General features: G+C 43.7%; 1 protein-coding gene across 4 annotated transcripts in view; it reads left to right on the top strand.

The window, feature by feature from the left end:
• TCF20 (transcription factor 20) overlaps window positions 1-21892 on the top strand; it is a 211086-nt gene that overhangs the window by 169514 nt on the left and 19680 nt on the right. For all 4 annotated transcript variants that reach the window (XM_067559625.1, XM_067559627.1, XM_067559626.1 and 1 more), the window contains exon 3: window positions 19846-19939. In XM_067559625.1, the coding sequence (XP_067415726.1) occupies window positions 19846-19939 (94 nt within the window). The remainder of the gene's footprint in view (window positions 1-19845; window positions 19940-21892) is intronic.

The following is a 21892-nucleotide window of genomic DNA, read 5'->3' as shown; positions in this document are numbered from 1 at the left end:
ATCTGCAGGTCCTTCAAACCAAGGACCCAGAAGGAAAGAGACGCGAGGCTGAAGGCGATTCTGATGGAGTCCGCGCTCCGGCCGGACTCTGAGCCTTCGCATTCTCCTGCGGCACCGAGTGTCTCATCAGTGCAGAGCGCTCCACCGGCACTGTTGTCGGCACCGGCACCGAAGAAGAAGAAGCGGCGGGAAGCCGCTCCCATGGACTCTCCCCTGCTACCGGGAAAGCAGGGGATGCAGCAGGAGATGCCCCAGCCTCGTGCCATGGAGAGTACTCTGGCACCGGCATCTCCTCGCAGAGAGCCTCCCCCGACTCCTGGGGGTGGGGGAGTGCCTCTGCAAGGGCCGTCGACACTGGAGGCTTTCGCTGCGGCACGCGCCCTCATGGCCCTGCCTACGCCTCTGTCCCCCCCTTGGCCAAGGGCTCCAGGACCGGTGTCTCGGGGTAAACCTGCGTTGGGTGGCCCCGGTGGGTGGAGGAGACGAGAGTCGAGGTCTCCCCCCAGACGGTCAAGGAGGGTAGAGAGTGCAGGCTCCCCTCCTAGCTCCGACTCCGGGTCATTGAGCTCCCCGGCACCGCGGCACCGAGGGCGGACCAGGGGCAAATGCTCGAGGCGAAGGCGCTACAGTTCCACCTCGAGCGGGGACTGCACCGTGGGCTCCGGTACCCCGATGCGGAGCCCAGCTCGGCACCGATCCCCAACGCTGCCTGCCTCGGTGCCGCCATCAGCCTCAGCACCGAGCACATCGGCACCGTGCATCCCAGTGCCACCGTCCGCCTCGGCACCGCCCATCTCGGCACCACCTGCCTCGGCACTGAGCGCCTCGGCACCGAGGGACACATCGCGCTTCCAATCAGCGTCGCGATGGCGCAGACGCCACCGTTCCTGATCCAGATCTGGGAAGTGTCGCCGCAAGTCTTCTTGACGGAGGGGTTGTTCCAGCTACAGCTCCTCCAGCAGCTCTTTCTCCTCATCGACACCATAGGCGCCGGCACCGGAGGTCTTCATCGTCCCAGAGCTGCTCCCCTTCCAGGGCCCATAAGCACCACTCAAGTGGCTCGGGGTCCAAGGGGGGATGCCTGTAGATGACCCAGCAGGTTCCCACACCGGCACCTGCATGGCCACAAGGTCCCTGGCAATGGCCATATTGGGGGCCCTGGGGTGCTCAAATGGGTCAGGGGACTGCCTCAGTTCATTTCTCAGTGGCCCAACCAGTACCCCCACCTATAGGTGCACAGGGGGGTAACCCTTGGGAGGAAGGGTCTGACCCAGAGGAAGGTCCTTCTACGGGGTCCTTCCTCAATCCTCCTCCTCCTCCCTGGATGAGGTGGCGGCCAGGGACCATAAGGCCCCCCTCTTTGACTTCCGGGCCCACCAGGACCTCCTGAGGAGAGTGGCAGACAATCTGGGCCTGGAGATAAAGGAGCTCTCGAAGGAGGAGGACCCCCTCTTTGGGGTCTCTGACACGGCAGGTCCATCTCGGTTGGCCCTCCCCGTTCATGAGAGAGTGCTGAAGATAGCCAAAACTCTCTGGCAAACCCCCTCCTCAGTAGTCCCCACCTCAAAAGGTGCGGAGCGCAAATACTATGTTCCCAAGGAGGGGTTTGAGTTCCTGTACACGCATCCCGCCCCAGGTTCCCTTATGGTGGATGCAGTAAACCAGCGGGATCGCCAGGGGGGACAAGGCAATACCCCGAAAGACAAGGACAGCAAAAAGCTGGACCTTTTCGAGCGTAAAATGTATTCCACGGAGGCCCTTCAGCTGAGGGTCGCAAACCATCAGACCCTCCTCGGCAGGTATAATTTGACCCTCTGGTCCTCCTGGAAGAGGTTCTCCTTGGGGTTGCCCCCGGACCAGGCCACTGACTTCGCCACTGTGTCGCAGGAGGGAGTAGCGGTGGCTAAGGCGGCTCTTCAGTCAGCCAGTGACGCAGCGGATTCTGCCAGCAGGGCAATAGCGTCAGCCATCGCCATGCGCCGCTGCTCCTGGCTACAAGCATCTGATCTGTCTCAGGAGGTCGAGCAGTCGATTCAGGACCTCCCCTTCGACTGCACCGGCCTCTTTTCCAAGAGGACGGACGAAAAGCTACATGCCCTGAAGGACTCACAAGCCACCCTGAGATCCCTAGGGCTATACACCCCTCAGGCCTCGAGGCGCCAGGGCCGCCCTCAGCCCCAGAGGCAGCCGCAGCCCCTACCAAGGCTGCCACCCAGACCCGCTCAGCCCAGGAGGGGTCGGGATCGTTACCGGGCGCCCAACCGCTGCGATCGGCAGGAGCCCCCTGCGGGGTCCCAGCAAGGCCCAAACAAGGGCAGTGTACCCCATAAGAAGTTTTGATGGGATGCACGAGGGTGGCACCTCTTCTCCCCCCCTGGATCACCCCAAAATATTCTCCCACAGACTTCGGCCATACTATGCCAAATGGGAGGCTGTTACTACGGACCAGTGGGTTCTTGGCATAGTTCTCCGGGGCTAAGCTTTGCAGTTTACGGCCTCCCCACCCAACCTTCCCCCTACCCAGTCCCTCTTCAGGGACCCCTTTCACAACCAACTCCTCATGCAGGAGATCAACTCCCTCCTTGCGCTCGGGGCTGTGGAGGAGGTTCCTCCACAGGAACAAGGAAGGGGACTCTACTCGAGATGCTTCCTGATTCCCAAGGCCAAGGGGGGCCTGAGGCCAATTCTGGACCTCCGCCGTCTGAACAAGTTTCTCAGCACACCAGGTTCCATATGGTCTCCCTGGCCTCCATCATTCCTACCCTAGATCCAGGGGATTGGTATGCCACCCTCGACCTGAAGGACGCGTATTTTCACATCACTATCCTTCCAGGTCACAGAAAATTCTTAAGGTTTATGGTAGCTAGATGCCACTACCAGTTTTCAGCCCTACCCTTTGGCCTTTCGTCCACGCCAAGGGTGTTTACAAAATGCGTGGTAGTGGCCCACCTGCCCGCAAAGGGGTCCAGATATTCCCCTACCTGGACGACTGGCTGATCCGGGGCAAGTCCAGGGCCCATGTGAGGAACAGCCTGGCTCTTACCTGCACCACATGCACCAGATTGGGGCTGCTCATCAACAAGCAGAAGTCTACTCTCACCCCGGTGCAGCGCATAGAGTTTATAGGGGCCATCTTGGATGCCACGCAGGCCAGAGTCTTCCTCCCTCAGGCTCAGCTCGAGGCCATCTCCGCTATAATCATCGACCTGAACAGGTCCCCCACAACGACAGCCAGGCACTGCCTTCAGCTGTTGGGACATATGGCGGCATGTATTTACGTGGTGAGGCTGGCTCGCCTCAAGCTCAGGCCCCTCCAAGGGTGTCTGGCCTCAGTCTATGCATCGGCCAGACACCGGCTCAACAAGGTGGTCACAGTTCCTGCCCAGGTACTGTCCTCCCTGGTCTGGTGGAGGGACCCTGGGGAGGTTATGCAGGGAGTCCCCTTCCGGGACTTGGCCCCCTCAGTGACTCTAATAACGGACGCCTCAGACGAGGGTTGGGGGGCTCACATCAGCAAGGACCTGAGCACCCAGGGACTATGGTCACCATACGAAATAGCTCTCCATATAAACGTCAAGGAGCTCAGGGCAGTCCGCTTGACCTGCAAGGTCTTCATCAAATTCCTGAGGGGCAGGATGGTTCAGGTCCTTACGGACAACACAGCGGCCATGTTTTATATAAACAGGCGGGGGGAGCGCACTCGTCAGCTCTTTGCCAGGAGGCTACCGAACTTTGGGACTTGGCCGTGAGACACAACTTTCACATATCGGCCTCTCACCTCCTGGGGGTCAGGAACAACGAGGTGGACCGCCTCAACAGGTCGTTCTTACCCCGCCACGATTGGTCACTGCACCCGGAGGTGGTGACTTCAATCTTCCGGAAGTGGGGGGATCCCCAACTGGACCTGTTCGCGTCGTCCTGGAACAGGAAGTGCCCAAGTTTCTGCTCTCTCCGTGGTCGCGAGCCGGGCTCCCTCTCCGACGCGTTCCTTCTAGATTGGACGGGGACCCTCATGTATGCGTTTCCCCCCATTCCACTCCTGCCCAAGGTCCTCTTGAAAATCAAGAGGGACAGAGCGGATGTGATACTGATTGCGCCAGCCTGGCCACGGCAGCACTGGTACAGCATGCTGCTCGACCTGTCCATCGACAAGCCGATCCTGCTTCCAAGATGTCACAACTTGCTCTCCCAGGACCAGGGTCGCCTGCTGCACCTGGACCTGGACTCCCTCCACCTGATGGCGTGGAGACTCTGGCTAACAGAGGGAGAGAGAGCCTGCTCGGCGCAGGTCCAACAGATTCTGCTGGGCAGCAGAAAACCTTCCACTCAGGTTGTGTACCGGGCCAAGTGGAAACGGTTTACCTGTTGGGCGGAGTCCCGGGGTATCCTACCGTCCGGTTCGCCCATACAGGTGGTCTTGGAGTACCTAATCCACCTAAAGCTCCAGGGTTTAGCACTGGCATCCCTAAAGGTGCATCTGGCAGCTATCTCGGCTTTTCACCAGCCGATGGAAGGGCGTACCCTGTTCTCTCACCCCATGTCAGCTAGGTTCCTCAAAGGCGTGGAGAGGCTGTATCCCCAGGTCCGTGACCCGGTGCCTCCCTGGGATTTAAACCTGGTCCTCACCATGTTGACAGGAACCCCCTTCGAGCCCATGGCTACATGCCCGCTGCTCGTCCTCTCCTGGAAAGTAGCCTTCCTCGTGGCCATTACGTCGGCCAGGAGGGTCTCCGAACTCAGGGCTTTAACCTCGGAGCCCCCCTACGCTGTCTTTTATAGAGATACGGTCTAGCTGAGGCCCCACCCATCCTTCCTACCTAAGGTGGTGTCTCAGTTCCATTATAACCAGAATATCATCCTCCCCGTGTTCTTTCCCAAACCACACAGTTCGGAGGAGGAGCGGAGATGGCACTCGCTGGACGTCAGACAAGCCTTGGCCTTCTACGTAGAGCGGACCAGGCCATTCCGGAAGTCAACGCAGCTGTTCGTGGCTGTGGCGAATCGAATGAAGGGCTCACCTGTCTCCACCCAGCACATCTTCACCTGGATCACCGCCTGCATCAAGACCTGCGATGAGCGGGCGAAGGTGCCGCTTCCAGGAGCTGTGATAGCGCACTCAACCAGAGCCCAGGCCTCATCTGCGGCCTTCCTGGGAGGAGTGCCCCTGCAGGACATCTGCAGAGCAGCAACGTGGTCGTCGGTCCACACCTTCACGTCCTACTACGCCATCGTGCAGCAGGCGAGAGTGGACGCGGTCATCGGCAGGGCCGTCCTGATGAGAGCAACTCACCATTGACTCCTACCCACCTCAAGGTATGGCTATTTAATCACCTATAATGGAATGGATATGAGCAATCACTCGAAGAGAGAAAACAGGGTTACTTACCAGTAACTGTTGTTCTTCGAGATGTGTTGCTCATATCCATTCCAAACCCACCCTCTGTCCCCACTGTCGGAGTCGGCAGAAAGAAGAGACTGAGGGGCCGCAGGGTCGGCAGCGCCGTATTTACCGCGGCATGAGCACAGTACTCCAGGGGGCGCCGGAGCCGACCCTACGGAGCTAGCTAAGGGAAAAAAGTTCCGGGAATCTGTGCACGGGGCGCACCTATAATGGAATGGATATGAGCAAAACATCTCGAAGAACAACAGTTACTGGTAAGTAACCTTGTTTTCGTTTCCTAAAGCAAGGTTAATTCTCATTGATTGATATAACCATTAAAACATGTTAAATATAGTCTTTACTAAATTTGGTACAGTACAACACTTTGTTAACCAGGAGGATATGCTATATGCACATTTATTTAAACAATTATGTAGCTTAAGCATCTTTATTTGGAGTCTTAAAAAAGTTAATCATGATTAATTGTGCTGTTAAACAATAGAATACCATTTATTTGAACATTTTTGGATGTTGTCTACATTTTCAAAAATAGTGATTTAAATTACAACACAATACATGCATCCATGCTGATGATGGGTTCTGCTCAATAACGATCCAAAGCAGGTGTGGACCAATGCATGTTCATTTTCATCATCAGAGTCAGATGCCACCAGTAGAAGATTGATTTTCTTTTTTGGTGGTTTGGGTTCTGCAGTTTCCGCATCTGAGTGTTGCTCTTCTAAGACTTCTGACAGCATGTTCCACACCTCATGCCTCTCAGATTTTGGAATGCACTTCAGGTTTTTAAACCTTGTGTCCAGCGTGGTAGCTATCTTTAGAAATCTCACATTGGTACCTTCTTTGCATTTTGTCAAATCTGCAGTGAAAGCATTCTTAAATTGAACAACATATGTGCTGGGTCATCCATCATCTGAAACTGCCATAACATGATATACATGGTAGAATGTAAGTAAACCACAGAGCGGGAGACATACAATTCTCACTCAAGGAGTTCAGTCACAAATTTAATTAACACATTATTTTTTTAACAAGCATCATCAGCATGGAAGCATGTCCTCTGGAGTGGTGGCCGAAGCATGACTGGACATACGAGTGTTTAGCATATCTGGCTCGTAAATACCTTGCAACATCAGCTAAAACAGTGCTATGCGAACACCTGTTCTCACTTTCAGGTGACGTAAATAAGAAGTGGGCAGCATTATTTCTCATAAATGTAAGTAAACTTGTTTGTCTTAGCGATTGGCTGAACAAGAAGTAGGACTGAGTTGACTTTTAGGCTCTAAAGATTTACATTGTTTTGGTTTTGTGTGCAGTTATGTAACAAAAAAATCTACATTTGTAAATTGCACTTTCACAATAAAGAGATTGCATTATATTACTTGTATGATGTGAATTGAAAAATATGATATCTTTTTTCTTTTTTACAGTGCAAATATTTGTGATAAAAATAATATAAAGTGAGCACTGTACACTTCATATTCTGTGTTGTAATTGAAACCAAGATATTGAAAAAATAGAAAAACATCCAAAAATATTTATAATAAATTTAAATTGGTATTCTATTATTGTTTAACAATGTGATTAAAACTGTGATTAATCATGATTAATTTTTTTAATTGAGTTACCTCAAAACAAGTTATTCGCTTGCAGAGTGGATTGATTTAAATCAAGGCAATTTAAATCATTGATTTAAATCAAGGCAATTTAAATCACTAAGAGAATCATTGATTTAAATCAAGTGTCCCACTGATACTTCTTCACATATTTCTTAAACAATGGTGCAAATCTGATAATTAAAACATGTTAATTTACAACTCAGTTAAGTTAATTTACAGCATCTAGGAGGGTATACTTTGTGTAGTTTTTTAGATAACTTGATTTTTATTAATTTAGGAGATAGTACATAATATTCATTACCCATGTCAAGCTGCAAATGCAGCAGCAGTACATTAGGAATGGTAAGAACTGAATCACACACACAAACACAATAGTACTTATATTTTATTAAACAATCTTAAATGTTACATAACTGTTTGACATTTGCAATTTCAGCAGTCTTCTGAGTTGCTGGCTGACAGCTGTCCTTAAACTTTTTTTATTTTAATTTTCAAATTTTATTAACTCTAATAGACAAGTCATCACAACGCTAAACGTACGCTGTCCTTAAAACCTCTACAACTAGCTCTCATCTTTCCCACTCCCACTATCATTTTTATTCATAGATTGAAAGAGAAATGAGTTTTCCTGCTTTTTCAATTCCCAGTCGATTTCTTAGCTATGAGTGAATAATACCAAGCGATGAAAATATTCTCTCTGTGCCTGAAGTAAAATAGGGAATAGACTTATGGCATCACCATTATGGTCTGTGGCCATGATGTTCCAATATAAGAGGCATGTATTATGTAATATAAAATAAGAAAATTACACCCAGTGGCAACTGGCAACTCTAGATTTCTTTTACTGCAGCTTTTTGTACCATATACTTGGGTGATAGATTCTAAACCTAGTTAACTAATTAAACTAGCCATAAAGATTAGCTAAACTAAACTTTTTTTTCTAGCAACATCCAACGTAGCAAACAGTTTGGGAATTTACTTGTTAAATCACACTTCTACTAAAAGGCATAGAGAGAGTCTTGAAGAATGATGCATTCATTGCAAAGTGATTTATTTAAGATACTAACCAGTTGATCCACATTGTTTTTCAGAGATATCCACATCTTCATCCACATCATTTTCTCCCAATAAGCAGTTTTCATTATGGTGTTTCATTCTTGCAACTAGGCCCTGCATCTCCTTCTTGCACTGCTTACACTTGACATGTTTTCCATTTTTGCCCAGGGAAGGAATTTCTTCAAAATATTCCCAGATAGGGTCTCTCTTACACCCAGAAGCCATGACAGTTTTTCTGTGACAAAAGTGTGGGGGAATATAGGAAGCTGTGTGTACTGAATAATGTCTTTCCTTTTTCTTTCCAGTCCACTTCACCGTTCCTTTCTACTCTGCCTCCATCCTTTGTCTTTCTGTCTTTAAGACAGTGACTTAATTAATTCCTCTGCTTTGCTTGGCCTAGCTTCACCACCACATAAGCACAGAACAACAATCCTAGCCTGTCTTTCTTTGCACATGTGATTTAATCTGCTGAGAAGCAGAAGCTGAAATCCCAGAACTTTCAAGAAGCAAGAGCTGGTATTTAGGCTGGACAGACTAGTGTCATTAATTCATTTTTATGAGACTTGTAAGTGAAGGTTTAGCATGTTTGTGATGAGATTTAATTGTAACTGCTATATTTTAAACGAGAGAAAAATTTAGTATTTTATTGATTTTTAAAATTTTTTTAAAAATTTAAAAATTTAAAAAAATATTTAAAATCTGATTTAAATAAAAAATTATTTTTTTTATTTAAAAAAAAGAAAAAACATTGATTTTTATCCATCCTGTTCACTTGAGTTAACTGCGATTAATTGACAGCCCTATTTATTAGATGGTGGTTTTTTACTCAGGATATGTGTCATGCTGCATTTGAATGGAAATTGGAATTCAAATTAATATTATACATAAAAAGTATTTAACTTTTTTTTAGGTTAAAAAAACTATCTTAAATGTGCTAGATACGTAAGAATAAAATAAACGTATTAAAACGTTCTGCATTTAAAACTAAGGAAGTATTAACTATAGTTAGTGAATTGACAGATTTGGTTTTGGTCACTATAGGCTAGACTTTGAAAGGTTTTTAGATGTGTAAAGAGAGAGATGGGTGCTTTTGAAAATCCCACTATGCACCTACCTCCCATTTAAATCAATGGGAGTTGTAACCAATGGGAGTTGGGTGCCTTTGAAAATCCCATGAGGCACCTTTGGGAATTTAAATATCTTTGAAAATCTGGCCCTACTGTGTTGAAGTTTTCAGATTAATAGATTTGATTCTCTTCCTCCTGGCTTTTACTCATAGGTTGGAAGAGGAAAACAAATTGTCCTGCCTTCTCAACTTCCAATCAGTTTCTCAACTTTGAGTGAACTACTTCGAGCTATTCTTTGCACCTGCAAGCTAAACTGAAACCATAAGTAACTTAAGGCAGAAGCTTTTCTGCAGAATAGAAACTGAATGTACTGACATTTGGACAAATGTAAATACCAGCATTTGCTTCTTTGTAAAGAATGAAAATAATATAGATATTTTCTTAATGCAATGCTACATGACATTGTAACGTATTTATAAAGCTTGAATTGACCTAAAAAATGTAAGGTGTTTTCCTCCGATTCTGTACATGATTTTAAAAGTAACATCCTTTAATGCCTTTAAAATTTAAGGTGGGTTTATTGATGCAGCATATTTATTTTATTTAATAGATTATAGTAAATTTAGGCCTTAAATGGGTTGTCATAATTTCAAATGTAATTTTAAATAGTTTTTAAAAGAAAAGTGTATTTAATTTAAAATTTTAAATATCTGATTTAAATTTAAAAAAAACAATTTTTATTTGAAAAATATTTTTATCCATCCTGGTTCTGACCATGTAAAATAGTGTCAATTTTTGCATATCTTGTCCACTTTAATAAGAATGTAGACATTAACATTAGCTCTATTCTAATACGTAAACGAGAGTATAAATAAAGTAAATAATCTCATTACCCTGAGTACAAGTCTCTGCAACAGTCTGAGAGATTGATTATTGGAATAGATAGGTTAGTGCTGAATCTTTTTCCTTGCTTGTTGTTTTCTTTCCCAATAAGTATTTGGTGTACAATTTGAAGTCTCTTCCATGTATAAGTTTACCTCCCCAAAGTATTGCAGTATTTTTAAAAAATCATTTTCAAAAGGAAAATGGCTTTTTTTTTGGAGGGAAGCATGCAATAAGATCACTGTTGTTAGAGGGTACAGTCACTGGATTAAAATAAGCCATCACTTTTTGAGCTGAAAAGCTTCATCTTTAGCAAATATTATACATTACCCTGTTTAGAAGCAAAAATATCTCCTGAAATCAATTTTCTTGCTCTCACAATTTGCCCCCACTAAAAAATGGATTTCTTGAAGTAATATCTTTGAATTATGTGTTGGATTTTTGGTTTTGTTATTCTGCCAGAGATTTTTCTTTTTGATTTCATTATTCAGTACTTTGACAATCAAAGATATTACTTTAAAAGGGAGAGCTATTAATAATTATTTAGCTTATTCACAAACTTAAAAATTGTGTGGGTTGGTTTTTGTTTTGTTTTTTGCACAAGCATTGTCATGCTACCAGGCTCTGGCTATGTCCCATCTCAAGCAAACCATCACCAAAGACTTCCCCCTAATCTTAATTCCCAAAAATGATCTGTAAGAGGTCAGTTACTGGCACAAATCCTTACATGGCAAATTGTCCCTCTTATTACTTACTGTGTGTGGTGTTCCCACAATTGTGTATCATAAGATATAATTTCTGTTTGTAAAATTTAATAAATCTCTCTCCCCCCCCCCTTTTTTTTTTAACCAATTCCCCTACCCTCCACCTCAATTCCCTGCCCACCCCATCATTTCTTTTCCTACCCTTCTTTTCTTGGGTTTCACCATCTGCCATGACCTTACTACCATTTTTCATCAATTTTACATCCAGAGAGTATTCATGCATGTTGGAGCCTTTGATCGCTATACTAAGAATCTGGAATATAGTTTCCTCACCTTTGGAGTATCTTGTAATAAGCCTGATCATGGAAGATGAATGTGAGTTTAAATGGAAATTCCCATCAGTAGTGAATTTTGGCCCTTCTGTGTACTTTTGCAGTTTTTCTTAGCTCTCTTCTTTTTTGCAAACTCTATTATAATAATAATAATGTACAGTTGTGTCTATTCTTTACTGGACTTAAAACACAATAGAAACACAAGGTACTTTGTACATTCTTGTCTTTTTTGTTGTTGTTCTTTTTGCTTTATTGACAAACAGTGGTTGGCTGTCCAATTATTCTGAAGTAAATTTAAAAATGCTTTTATATAATAAAAGTCCAAATAATAATGAAAAAAATCTGCAAACATGTCCAGAATTTTTCTCTTTCAGAAACTGACTAAAAAATCAATCAATTCCAGTAACAATGATAATAGTAAAAACAAACATAATACTGTTATATTATACTTTACTAATACCGTGTGATAATGAAATTAAAGTTCTGGGTTTTAACACATCCATTGTGTGGATCAGACTACTTGCAAAAGTTCATGAGCTCTTTGAGTAGAAAGTCTGCAGTGTCCCAGGTCTCCTGTAAAACTAGAAGGGATGCTTCCAGGTTAGCATCAGTGAGGCGATTTCAGTACTTGTTCTTCAGAAAATGCAGTGCACTGAATGTTCTCTAACACAGCACGGTAGTAGAAAACAGGGACAAGAAAAGCAAAGCAACTTTAGCTAGGGGCTTGTTAGGGGTCCTCACACAGGTGCACATTACTCCAGAACACCTGTATTGTGACACTGGGCTGACTGAAGTAGGTTTTCATTCTTCCATCATGGTGCATTTGCAGCATGAGGTATTTGAGATTGACTCTTTGGATTTAATCAAAGGAAGTTAGTCTGTCTTGCAAGGCAGGCAGTTTGTTTGCAGCCAAAAAACCTGAATCAGAATTGCTGAATGGGTCAGTCGTGTAGGTGTACTGACAGAAAAAGTTTCCCTCACTGAAACAATTTTCAAGATTTTTGGAGAGGATACTCAGATATTCTGTTACAGCTAAGCTGACCTTTTGCTGCACCTTCTTTTCCTGATAGCTGAGAAACTGACTAAGCTTGTAAAAAAACCAAAAAGTCCTGTTCCTCTTCTAGGCGCTGGATAATGTCAGTGACTGTCATTATGAATGTATTAATTACTTCAGTGCTGTCAAATATCATTAATTGAGGTTTCAGAAGCTCTAGGGTCAAAGAAGCAAGCTTTGGTAAAAACTCTTCCATAAAGAGCAAACAGCCATGTACTTTTGGATCTTGTAGCTTTTGGGGCAGTTCTAGCGAAACTGTATTCAAAACCTTAATGAGCTCTTCCGAGAGCTCAAACAGCCTCTATATGCTGTCATTAAAACTAAGCCAGCAGACTGGGTTGTAATTCAGCAGCACCTTATGTATCTCGCAGCCCATGTCACACAGCATTGTGAATCTCCTTTTATTGACACTGCTGGTGTTGACAGCATTGATGCACTCTTTCACTACAGATTCAGTCTCATTCATGATTTTCATTGAAGCCTTGCTGGCAACTACTTTTTGGTGGGCAAAACAGTGAAACAAAAAAGAAGTTTCTGATTGCAGCTAACTTGGAAGCAGTTCAGCACCCTTACTCATGCACTTTGCATAGCTGCTGCCCCATCAGCTGTCAGACTGCACAGATTGTCAAAGCTAATGTGGCACTCCTCCATTCTCGCCTGAACACAGTAAGAAATGTGTTTGCCAGTTGGCCTATCACAGAGGCTTTCCTGACACCTTCAGAGAAACAATGGCAGTCACAGTCAAAAAAGCAAATGCATACAATTACCTTGGGATTCCTTGTGAGATCAAGGCTCTCATCCAAGCACAGGCTGTAGAGAAAGGGCTTGCTGCGACCTTTTCAGCTATTTCATTTTGTAGAAAATTCACCAGATCTCTTGGGCTCTTCTATAATGTGTTGCTGCTCAGTGGTATCTCTGAAAAGCATATTTTCTGGTTGTATGGCCAGAACAATTTTCATTACGAGTTCTCTGTCACTGAATGGTTCCCCTGCTTTCCCCAAAAGTAATACAACTTTACAAGTAGCTAGCTGTATCTGATGCACTTTATTAAAAAAATAAACAAGCCAGCAAACACCAAGGTAGTGCATCCAGGATCAACAGCTGGGGCACTGTAGGGGGAGGGGCTGCTGCTTTATCATCCCCCACTCTCCACCCATGAGGCTGTTGTGGCTGCACAAAAATATGCTAGTGACCGCATTTGAGAAACACTGATCTAGATGCTCACTAGCCTTTTTCTTAATCAAATTCTTTTGTTGGTTGTGTGGTGAAATGTAACAATCAAATCTCTGGGTCTGTTACTGGCTCTAATAGCCGGATTGGGAGGGGGAAATAAAGCTCTGTATGCACTGTCTATTTTCACATTTTCCACAGAGCTCAAATTTAATATGTTCTTAATCAATATTTGTATGTATTGAATAGTATTTCCTTTTAAGCTTTTTTATGGCACCCCTTTAATTCTAATATTTCTTCTTTCTCTCTTTTCCATATCATCCATTTTGAGCTGCAGCTCTCTTTCTGCTCCAGCAGCCTCATGCAGCACTGCCGCTGTGATTCTCTCTGCTGTTTTTCCCATTCCAGTTTACAGCACAGTGGTTTTATCCTCCAAAGCTGTGACTATCTTTTTAATTGCTGAAATCTTGGAAACTAAATCAGTCCTTCATTTCTTGAATTTGGAGTTGCTCCCTGATTCTGCTTTAATGGCAGTTGATTTTCTTCACCTTTTTCTTCTTTGCTTATTACGAGAGAGAGACTTTCACTGGCAGCCAGAGGCATTCTAATGCTGCAAGTCTGAAGCACCTCCTCTTTGTCGGGGTTTGTTTTTTTTAAGTTACAGAGAGGTTAAGTGAGTTAGGTTATTTTATATCCCCTCGGAACTCAGCTAGCCATCTCTTCTCAAGCCTTCTGCTTCACACATGAATTTTTATTAGAATTTGAAAAATTTCCCCTACATTTATTAGCCCAGGTGAGAATACTTGTTTCCAGTTCCTATACCCTAAAAACAAGGCTCTTCCCAAATCTTTCTCATCCCTCTCCCCACTTTCTCCTCAATACCTCTTTAACAGTGCCTCCCAAAATCATTCCACCTCCATTCCCCCAATATCTCTTTAACAATAACTCTTCACCTCTGCATGGGGCAGCAGTTGTTTGTTCAGTTCCTTTTTAGCTGGCTGTGATCAAGCCTCTCTTCAGAGTCTGCTTCCCAGGGAAGAGGAGGAAGCTGGTGCTACTTCTGTTGCCATTCCAGATGCACAGAGGGTAGCTGGAAGGAGTACGACTCTCAGCAGCCTGCCTACTGACTGACCAGAAGCAGCCAAAAAAAACCCCTATTTATTTATTTATTCTAAGAAATAATACTTATTTGTACTTCAGTTAGACTTAGATGCCTCAGTGTTTTAGGTACTGCACAAATGTAGGTAAGATACAGCCTCTGTCCTGAGCAGCTTACAGTCTAAAAAGATCAGACAGATAGAGGGTGAGGTATAGCACACCTAGTTAAGATTTGCGTCCTTCGTGTTAGTGCCACAATTTTTTATATTATGACAGTGGCAGGAGAGGAGTGAAAAATGAAGGGCAAGCTAAAAGTAAAAACAAAGGTAGTGAGGGGACCAAATGATGGGGATAGAAGGGAGGGAAGTTGTTTGGAGAGTGGCATGGAGAGCATCTGGAGTGAAGCTGAGTCTGAGGGTGGGGCCAGGAGCAAGCAGCCAGTCACCTGAGAGAATAGCATGTTCAGGGTAAAAACTGTAAAAAGCATAGTTTGACATCAGTGGAAAGGTGCCTGCTTGAAACTACTTCTGTAGCTTCTCCCCAGATGCTAGTGGAAAATGTAAATGAGGAATTATCTGAGAAGGACCAGCTTGTCAGGCAGAATGAAAACAATCACCTTCCCTCCTTCCCCTCCACCCCCACCAGTAGGCTCAATGTTTCTTGATTTTTCTCCCTCCTTCCTTGGAATTTAAAAATAAATAAAGGCTACAGCCAGGATATTCTGCTCCTATCTTCACACTAGGGAAAGGAGCAGTAGCTCCAGCAAGGCTTCTTTCCCCTCAGCCACCCTTTGGTGGGTCATTTTCCTGTTCCAAATTTCCACTCACTCTGGGTGAGTAGGTTTCTTTTTTTGCTCAGGGCTAGTTTAACTTTCACATAACACAAATAGTTGATGTGGGCCCCAGTGATCTTAAGCTAAGTTGTTAGCTCAGCATTCTGCATGCTAGCATGGAGCCAAAAGGAAGCAGCTTTTGGCTTGATCCTTTTCTCAGGCAGCTTGGGACACTTCAATACTTCAGTCTTCTGTACTTGGTCAAGAAGAGGAAGGTGGCCAGGAGGCCCAGGACAGGATTTTTTGGTTTTCATTGTCTAGGTAGAGGTGTGGCAAGGTACTTCTGTCCAATTAGCTGGAAGGAGGGTGTGTGTATGTGTGCACACAGGCGTTACCCCTCCTATTATCGTCAAAGGAGCTTCACTTAATATCGAAGGAACCCAAATTTCAGAAAAAATAGTATCAGGTATTTCCTAATTTGAAATCTTGAATGAAACAGATCAGATCTCTGGTGATTCTACAGTAGTCACCCTGTTATTCGCACTTCCAGATTGTGTGTTACTTCATATTGGCAGGTGGAGACTTAGCTGGAGCTAGAAAGAGTTGAGCTGTTAATAGCATAGAGAGGAAGAGATAATGTATGTGGCTTTAATATTTGTTATAGGATTAATAATTTAGTCCAAGGGATTTTGGGGGTGTCTTTCCCAGATATAACTACCCTCCCTTCACCCTACTCCAGATGAGACATGCTGTTTTGTGATTCTAGCTGGATTGTGGGGGAGGGCCTGTTAACAAATCATTGCTGCTTTGTATTTGAGCCAAGAGCTGGTTAGATGCCTAGCAGTGATTACCGTTCATCAGCCCCTCCCCCTGGGAGCCTTGTCAAAGTGCTGGTCCTCAGCTTTTCAGAGCAGAGTAGGTTAAGCAGACTGCCTACTGAGCAATATGAATTTATCTTCCCTTAAGAGCATGTGTGCTCTCGCCCTAGCTAAGAATGGCATAATTCCTTTGAAAGTGGCAAGCAAGCTACCACCATCTGCTGATGAATGTCTGCGGGATGGGGTTTGTGTGAAAACTTGAACAGAAACTGAAGAGCTAGTTTTTGTCAGTTAGGAACTTGTCTTCCTGTACAAAGTTCCAGTATTTGTTTGTATTTTGTGTTTTGTTTTTTTAAATTGTAAAATGTACCTACCATTTTATGTGCTTGTGAAAATGAAGGTGTTAATACAGGCCATAGTCATAGTGGAAGCAGGAGTGAGCTGTACATCCTCACATCTTTCAGAGCACCTCAGTCCTGATCTGCAGAACCCACTGCTAGGCTGAAACCATCTAACCATCTCTATACACTTACCATATGTCTAGAACAGGGGTTCTCAAACTGGGGGGTCGGGACCCCTCAAGGGGTTGTGAGGTTATTATAGAGGGGTTTGCAAGCTGTCAGCCTCTGCATGCCGTGGCTGCAGTTGTCAGTCTCGTGCATGACTGACAGCCAGAGCCCTTCAGAGCTGGGCAGCTGGAGAGGAGTGGCTGCTGGCTGGGTGCTCTGAAGGCAGTGCCACTCCTGCAGCAGTGCAGAAGTAAGAGTGGCGTGGCATGGCATGTGGGGGGGTGGGGGTCGTCACAGCCTAAATTATTATCAAAGGGGGTCCCAGATAAAAAAAAGTTTGAGAACCCCTGGTCTAGAATACCATGTGTATGTGATATAAGACCTCCCTAACAGTCATTTTATGGCTGTATAAATTTACAGGTAATCAGCTGTATTTAGTCTCTTTCTGAAGTATGAAGAAGGATAGGGAACTGGGAAGAAGTGAAGAGTAGTCTGGTGTGTATATGTGGTTCCTCCACCTTCCCATGAAAGAAGCAGATGGTTGTGGGTCCCAGGAGGTAGAGGAGATGGGGCTATTAGACTGTCAGTGAGTTGTGAAAAGCAGCAGCATCTGCCAGAATGGAGACTTACTCAGCAGCAGGAGAGTGAGCAGTAGACAATCTCTGCCTTGAGCAGTCAGTGGAATTGCAGTCCAATGGGGAATTGCTCTTGTGGAGGGTTTTGCAGACAACCCTGGTCAAGCAGACTATAGAAGAGAGATAAAGGGCTGATTCCTGCACTTGGGCGGTCTCACTTTACTGAACTTTCTTACCTCTATTTATCCATCACTGACAGAACCTGTTCTGAGCAGGCTGGTCATATACATGAACAAAAAATGGGCATATTCAGCATTATGGGGAAGACACATACTTCAAAATGCTCTGTGCTTCTTTGATGCTGGAGCACCTTCAGAAGAGCAGGATAGACTGGGCTGCAACTATGTAGGGAGGATTCATACAAAATGTAAAGGAATGTTCTGAAAAAGGCAACATACTGTTTTATGGGTGTTTTGAGGTTGCTTTTTTGTCTACAATTAAATCACAGGATACACTCTTCAAAACATCCTATTCAGTTTGAAGATATCTTTCCACAACTTCAGCTCAGTCTCTGCTGCTCCATCACTTTTGCTCCGATTAAGTGTGCTTTGTACAAGGGAGAGCATTGTGGGGAAGAATACACGTGGGAATGCCCTCTTATATTGCTGCAATGCTATGGAACTTCAAAGGAGCAGGCAAAGGTGGAAGGGCATATGCCTCAAAGGAATATCACTAGGCATTCAGAGCTCCATTCAAGAAGAATGGCTGACTTGGGCTATGCCGTGTTAGAATCATTAGTCTTGGTTGACCAGGTATAAAAGCGAGGGGGTGGAGTTGGTGTGGCAGAAAGCTGTGATTCAGGACTCCTGCGTAGGCATTTTGAGCATAAGTGCCATGGGTGAATCTAGAAATGGTGTTAGTACATACAATTCTCCTGTGGTTGACTTCACAGGCAGGACTTGATAGTTTTCCAGGAAAATCCATTTTTTACATGTGGAGGCTGGTTATAATCCCATGAGAAAGAAAATTACATTAAAACTTGGCTGGAGGTCCAAGTAGTTTGGTGTAGAATTAAAGACCTAGAAATTTTACCTTTTGAAATCAGGCATCACTTCTGACAAGCAAAAATAAGTTTCTTGAGTCATAAATATTGTACTAATTTTTCATGACTGAGGGTTGCCGCTTAAAAGACACACAAGAGTTGGTTTAGGTCAGGATTAAGGTGCATTGTCATAACTGAGGACACTAGATTTGTACAGATCTCGAGAACTGGCATCTCAGACTTTCCTGTTAATTCCATCTACTTTGACTCAAAGAGGCACCTGGCGTATGGTTGGAGCTGATTTTGCTTTCATACTCAGTCATTTAGATGTTAAACTACCTGTCTCTGTCTGCATGGCAAGGTGGGGAGAGCAGTGAATGCTTTTGTCAGTTTTTTCCTGATTTTTAAACATTTTATATTATAACCGTTATTGACTGTAGAGAGACAGGAACTTCTCTGTGGATCAGATCTGAGACTTGCTTGGTAATAAAAGGCCAGTTTTAGGTCTCTGTCTACATGTACTCTGCAGTCAAAAGACAACTTTGTTATGGTCAAAATTTGAGGTGATTCTGACCAGTTATTCATGCACTTATCTTTTTTAGTGCTTTTTGCCACATTTTTATCTCCATAACTGAATTTCTCATGTTTCTTATGGGTTCATTTTTGGTAACCATGGTGTTCTTGTAGGTGTTGGGATGGGTTTTGTTGCTGGGGTGGTGCTCTCAACCTTAAATGGAATATCAGCTAGCTACCTGACTGATCCTTTTATAAACTTTTGCCTTTCAGGAACAAGCTTTCTTCAAAAGCTTACATTAGTTTATGCTTTTGAAAAACACTTTATAAGTAAAGTTGTTCTCTGAATGAAATACATGATATGCCTAATTTACTAAAGTCATTCAGGCTGTAGTAAGTCAGTGAGCATATGTCACTCTGTTGCATTCACATCCATCTGATAAAATGATTAAATATGTGAGCTAGTTAAGATACTAGGAATAAGTAATGGAACTTAAAAGAGGTCATCAGGTAAGTTCTCCCACTCTGAAAATAAATATACCAACATCTTTCTAGCATTGAAGACCTTGCTTTTGGAGATATGTCATTCCTGTGACATTGATGTATTTTCCCCTGGTGGCATTTCCCTGAGCACCAGGTAAACCTCGTCTTTAACTTTTGTGACAAAATGCTCAGGTTGGCCTCAGTCCTCTTGGATTGTTGTACCAGTGGTAATGAAGATTTGGCCAGATGAATCAGGTAGTGATTTTATACCGACTCTGATCCCTAATCCATTCTCAATTCTACTAATACTCATTTTAAAGTTGCCACAGACACATCCAGGTTTTCATACTGAAATTCCAATGCTGAGGTCATCATTGTGTTCTGAAACATCAGCCAAAAGACACAGTGGGTGCAAGGAGTGTTGAAAGTTCTACTCATCTGGGAGCTGGTAGAGTTCTCTGCTATTTGACTGCTAGTACATTTAGTCCAGTTATCATTGCTATGCAAAAGTATGTTGTTTGAAAGATCTATCATTGTTTTACTTATTGGATGTGGGATCCATTATTTGGTGTTTGGAGAGGATGTAGTCTAAAGAGTGATCTTTGGGACCTGGTGTTTCTTGATAAATTTTGGGGAAGTAGTGCTTGAAACTGCTGAAGTTTATGTGGTGGAAATACCAGGAAAAAGGTGCGTGGAGGGAGGAGACAGAGGGCTCACTTATTCACTAATATTTTGTCTTTTCATCCATTTCAGAAATGTTCCCACTGCCAGGAGCCAGGAGCCACCTTAGGCTGCTACAACAAAGGCTGCTCCTTCCGATACCATTACCCGTGTGCCATCGATGCAGGTAAGAACAAATGAAGACTAATAATATCTTATAGGACACATATTGCCCCAAAGGATTCCAGAGCACTTTACAAACTGTTATATTCTGAATCTTTTAACCCACCATGGAAATACTGTAATGGAGGGGATGGAGCATGGCAGCTGATAAAACAGTGCACAGCAGCACTTTGAAACAAGTCAGATTGAGAAATGAAAAATAATCTACTTGAAACTACAGAAAGAATTTTAGTTTTGTAGAACGCAGTTACAAAAACTGGAATTTAGCATGACATGGGAGATAAATTACCTTTCCCTGTGAAAAATGTACAGGTTGTTTAAGGACTCTGAATAATAAGAACCTCTGATTTTACATGTCATCTGAAAGACAGCACCTCCTACAGGGATACGCTCCATAGCAGTACAGTAGGGCATTAGCCCACTACAGATTCTAAGTGGAAAGTGTCACATCCTGAGTCATAAGCACCACTTCCAGCAACACCTCTCTTTTGCCCATACAGGTCTCTCATCCAAACACTGACATTGCTCAGTTCTGGTCAAATGATGAAATATCAGCCTAGGTGATGGCTTTTAGAGGAGCTGCTCCTTTTGCTCAGTGATCAGAGTACTAGTGCGGTCTATGTGTGCAGTTGTTGTTTTGACTGTAGTGTCTGGTGTGAACGTAGATTATTTAGAGGACAGGATTAGGGTTGGGCATTTAAATGATCCAAAAATTATTGGTCAAATATTTTAAAGCACTAATTTATTAGAACAATAACAATAACAAAAAAGAGTAAGACATTATGATCTCCAATAGACTTACTCTTAGATACGTGTGCCTAATTACAAGAAACCCGTTACTGTACTTAACTGAGTTATTTTAAATTAAAAAAAAAAAAAAAAAAAAAGGCAAATCACTATTAAATGAAATTCTAAAAAATATTAAAGAATGGCACCACGATTCAGTAAAAAAGGTAGGCCATTGCCTACATCAGGGTATTTTTGCTAGAATATTTGACAAAGGTCAAATAATAGGTTGTCAGTTGACATTATTTGACTGGTCAATTGACCAGCTTGCCAAGCCTTGACAGGATATTTCATTGCAGAAGAAAGTGAATTTCCTGAACTTCATATCTTCCTGTGTATGACTGTACAGCACCTAGCACAATAGGGCCCCAGCCTGTTGGTCCTCTAGATGCTACCACAATATAAATGCTAAATAATAAAACAAAATTAACATTGCAATTGAATTCAGGGTTGTTTGCCATTGAATTTTGATCCAGTTATGCCACACAGCAAATGAGGCCTTGACACACACTCTTTAAAATTACACACCAAAAGACTATGTTAAAAGGACGTTATTAAGATTGCAAAGTCAAGCAGTCCGTAGTTAGGAAATGCCTGAAGTAAGGTTGCCAGGGCAACCACAATGCAGCTCCTTTGTGCGTATGCATTATGATGCAGCTTTAATGACAAGATCATACTATTTTTTTCCACAGGACCCCTACCGTATTCATTGCACAGAATGTATGGTGCTCCCTCAATGAGTAGTTAATCAATGTTATATTTTCTCATTGTTCAGTGTGTGGCTCCAAGCCTTATTTTTACTGCACACTAGTCAAACCCTGCTCTGCAGACAGAATTATTAATTTTCTCATGCGTTTTTCTGTGATGCTCATCGCTATAGGATGAGTGCTCCACAAATGTTAATTAATTTATTTTCATAACCCCTGTGAGATGGGGGGATATTATCCTCATTTTAAAGATAGGGAACTGAGGCACAGAGAGATTAAAGTAAAAAGTGTCCACTAATTTTGGATGCCCAATTTGAGATGCCTGGGACATGATGTTTCCAAATACTTAGCATTATACGACTCTTCATTTATTGAAAGTATAACTCCCATTGACTTCAATTGCAACTGTGAGTTCTCAGCTATTTTTCATATCAGAGCCCAGGGTCTCAAGCTAGGCACTTGTA

Source organism: Emydura macquarii, unplaced genomic scaffold, assembly GCF_026122565.2.
Source record: "Emydura macquarii macquarii isolate MOO-44397 ecotype Brisbane River unplaced genomic scaffold, CSIRO-AGI_Emac_v2 contig_2205, whole genome shotgun sequence".
NCBI classification, from domain to species: domain Eukaryota; kingdom Metazoa; phylum Chordata; order Testudines; family Chelidae; genus Emydura; species Emydura macquarii.
Note: the sequence above shows the minus strand (reverse complement) of the source record. Positions and strands in the feature narration are given on the sequence as shown.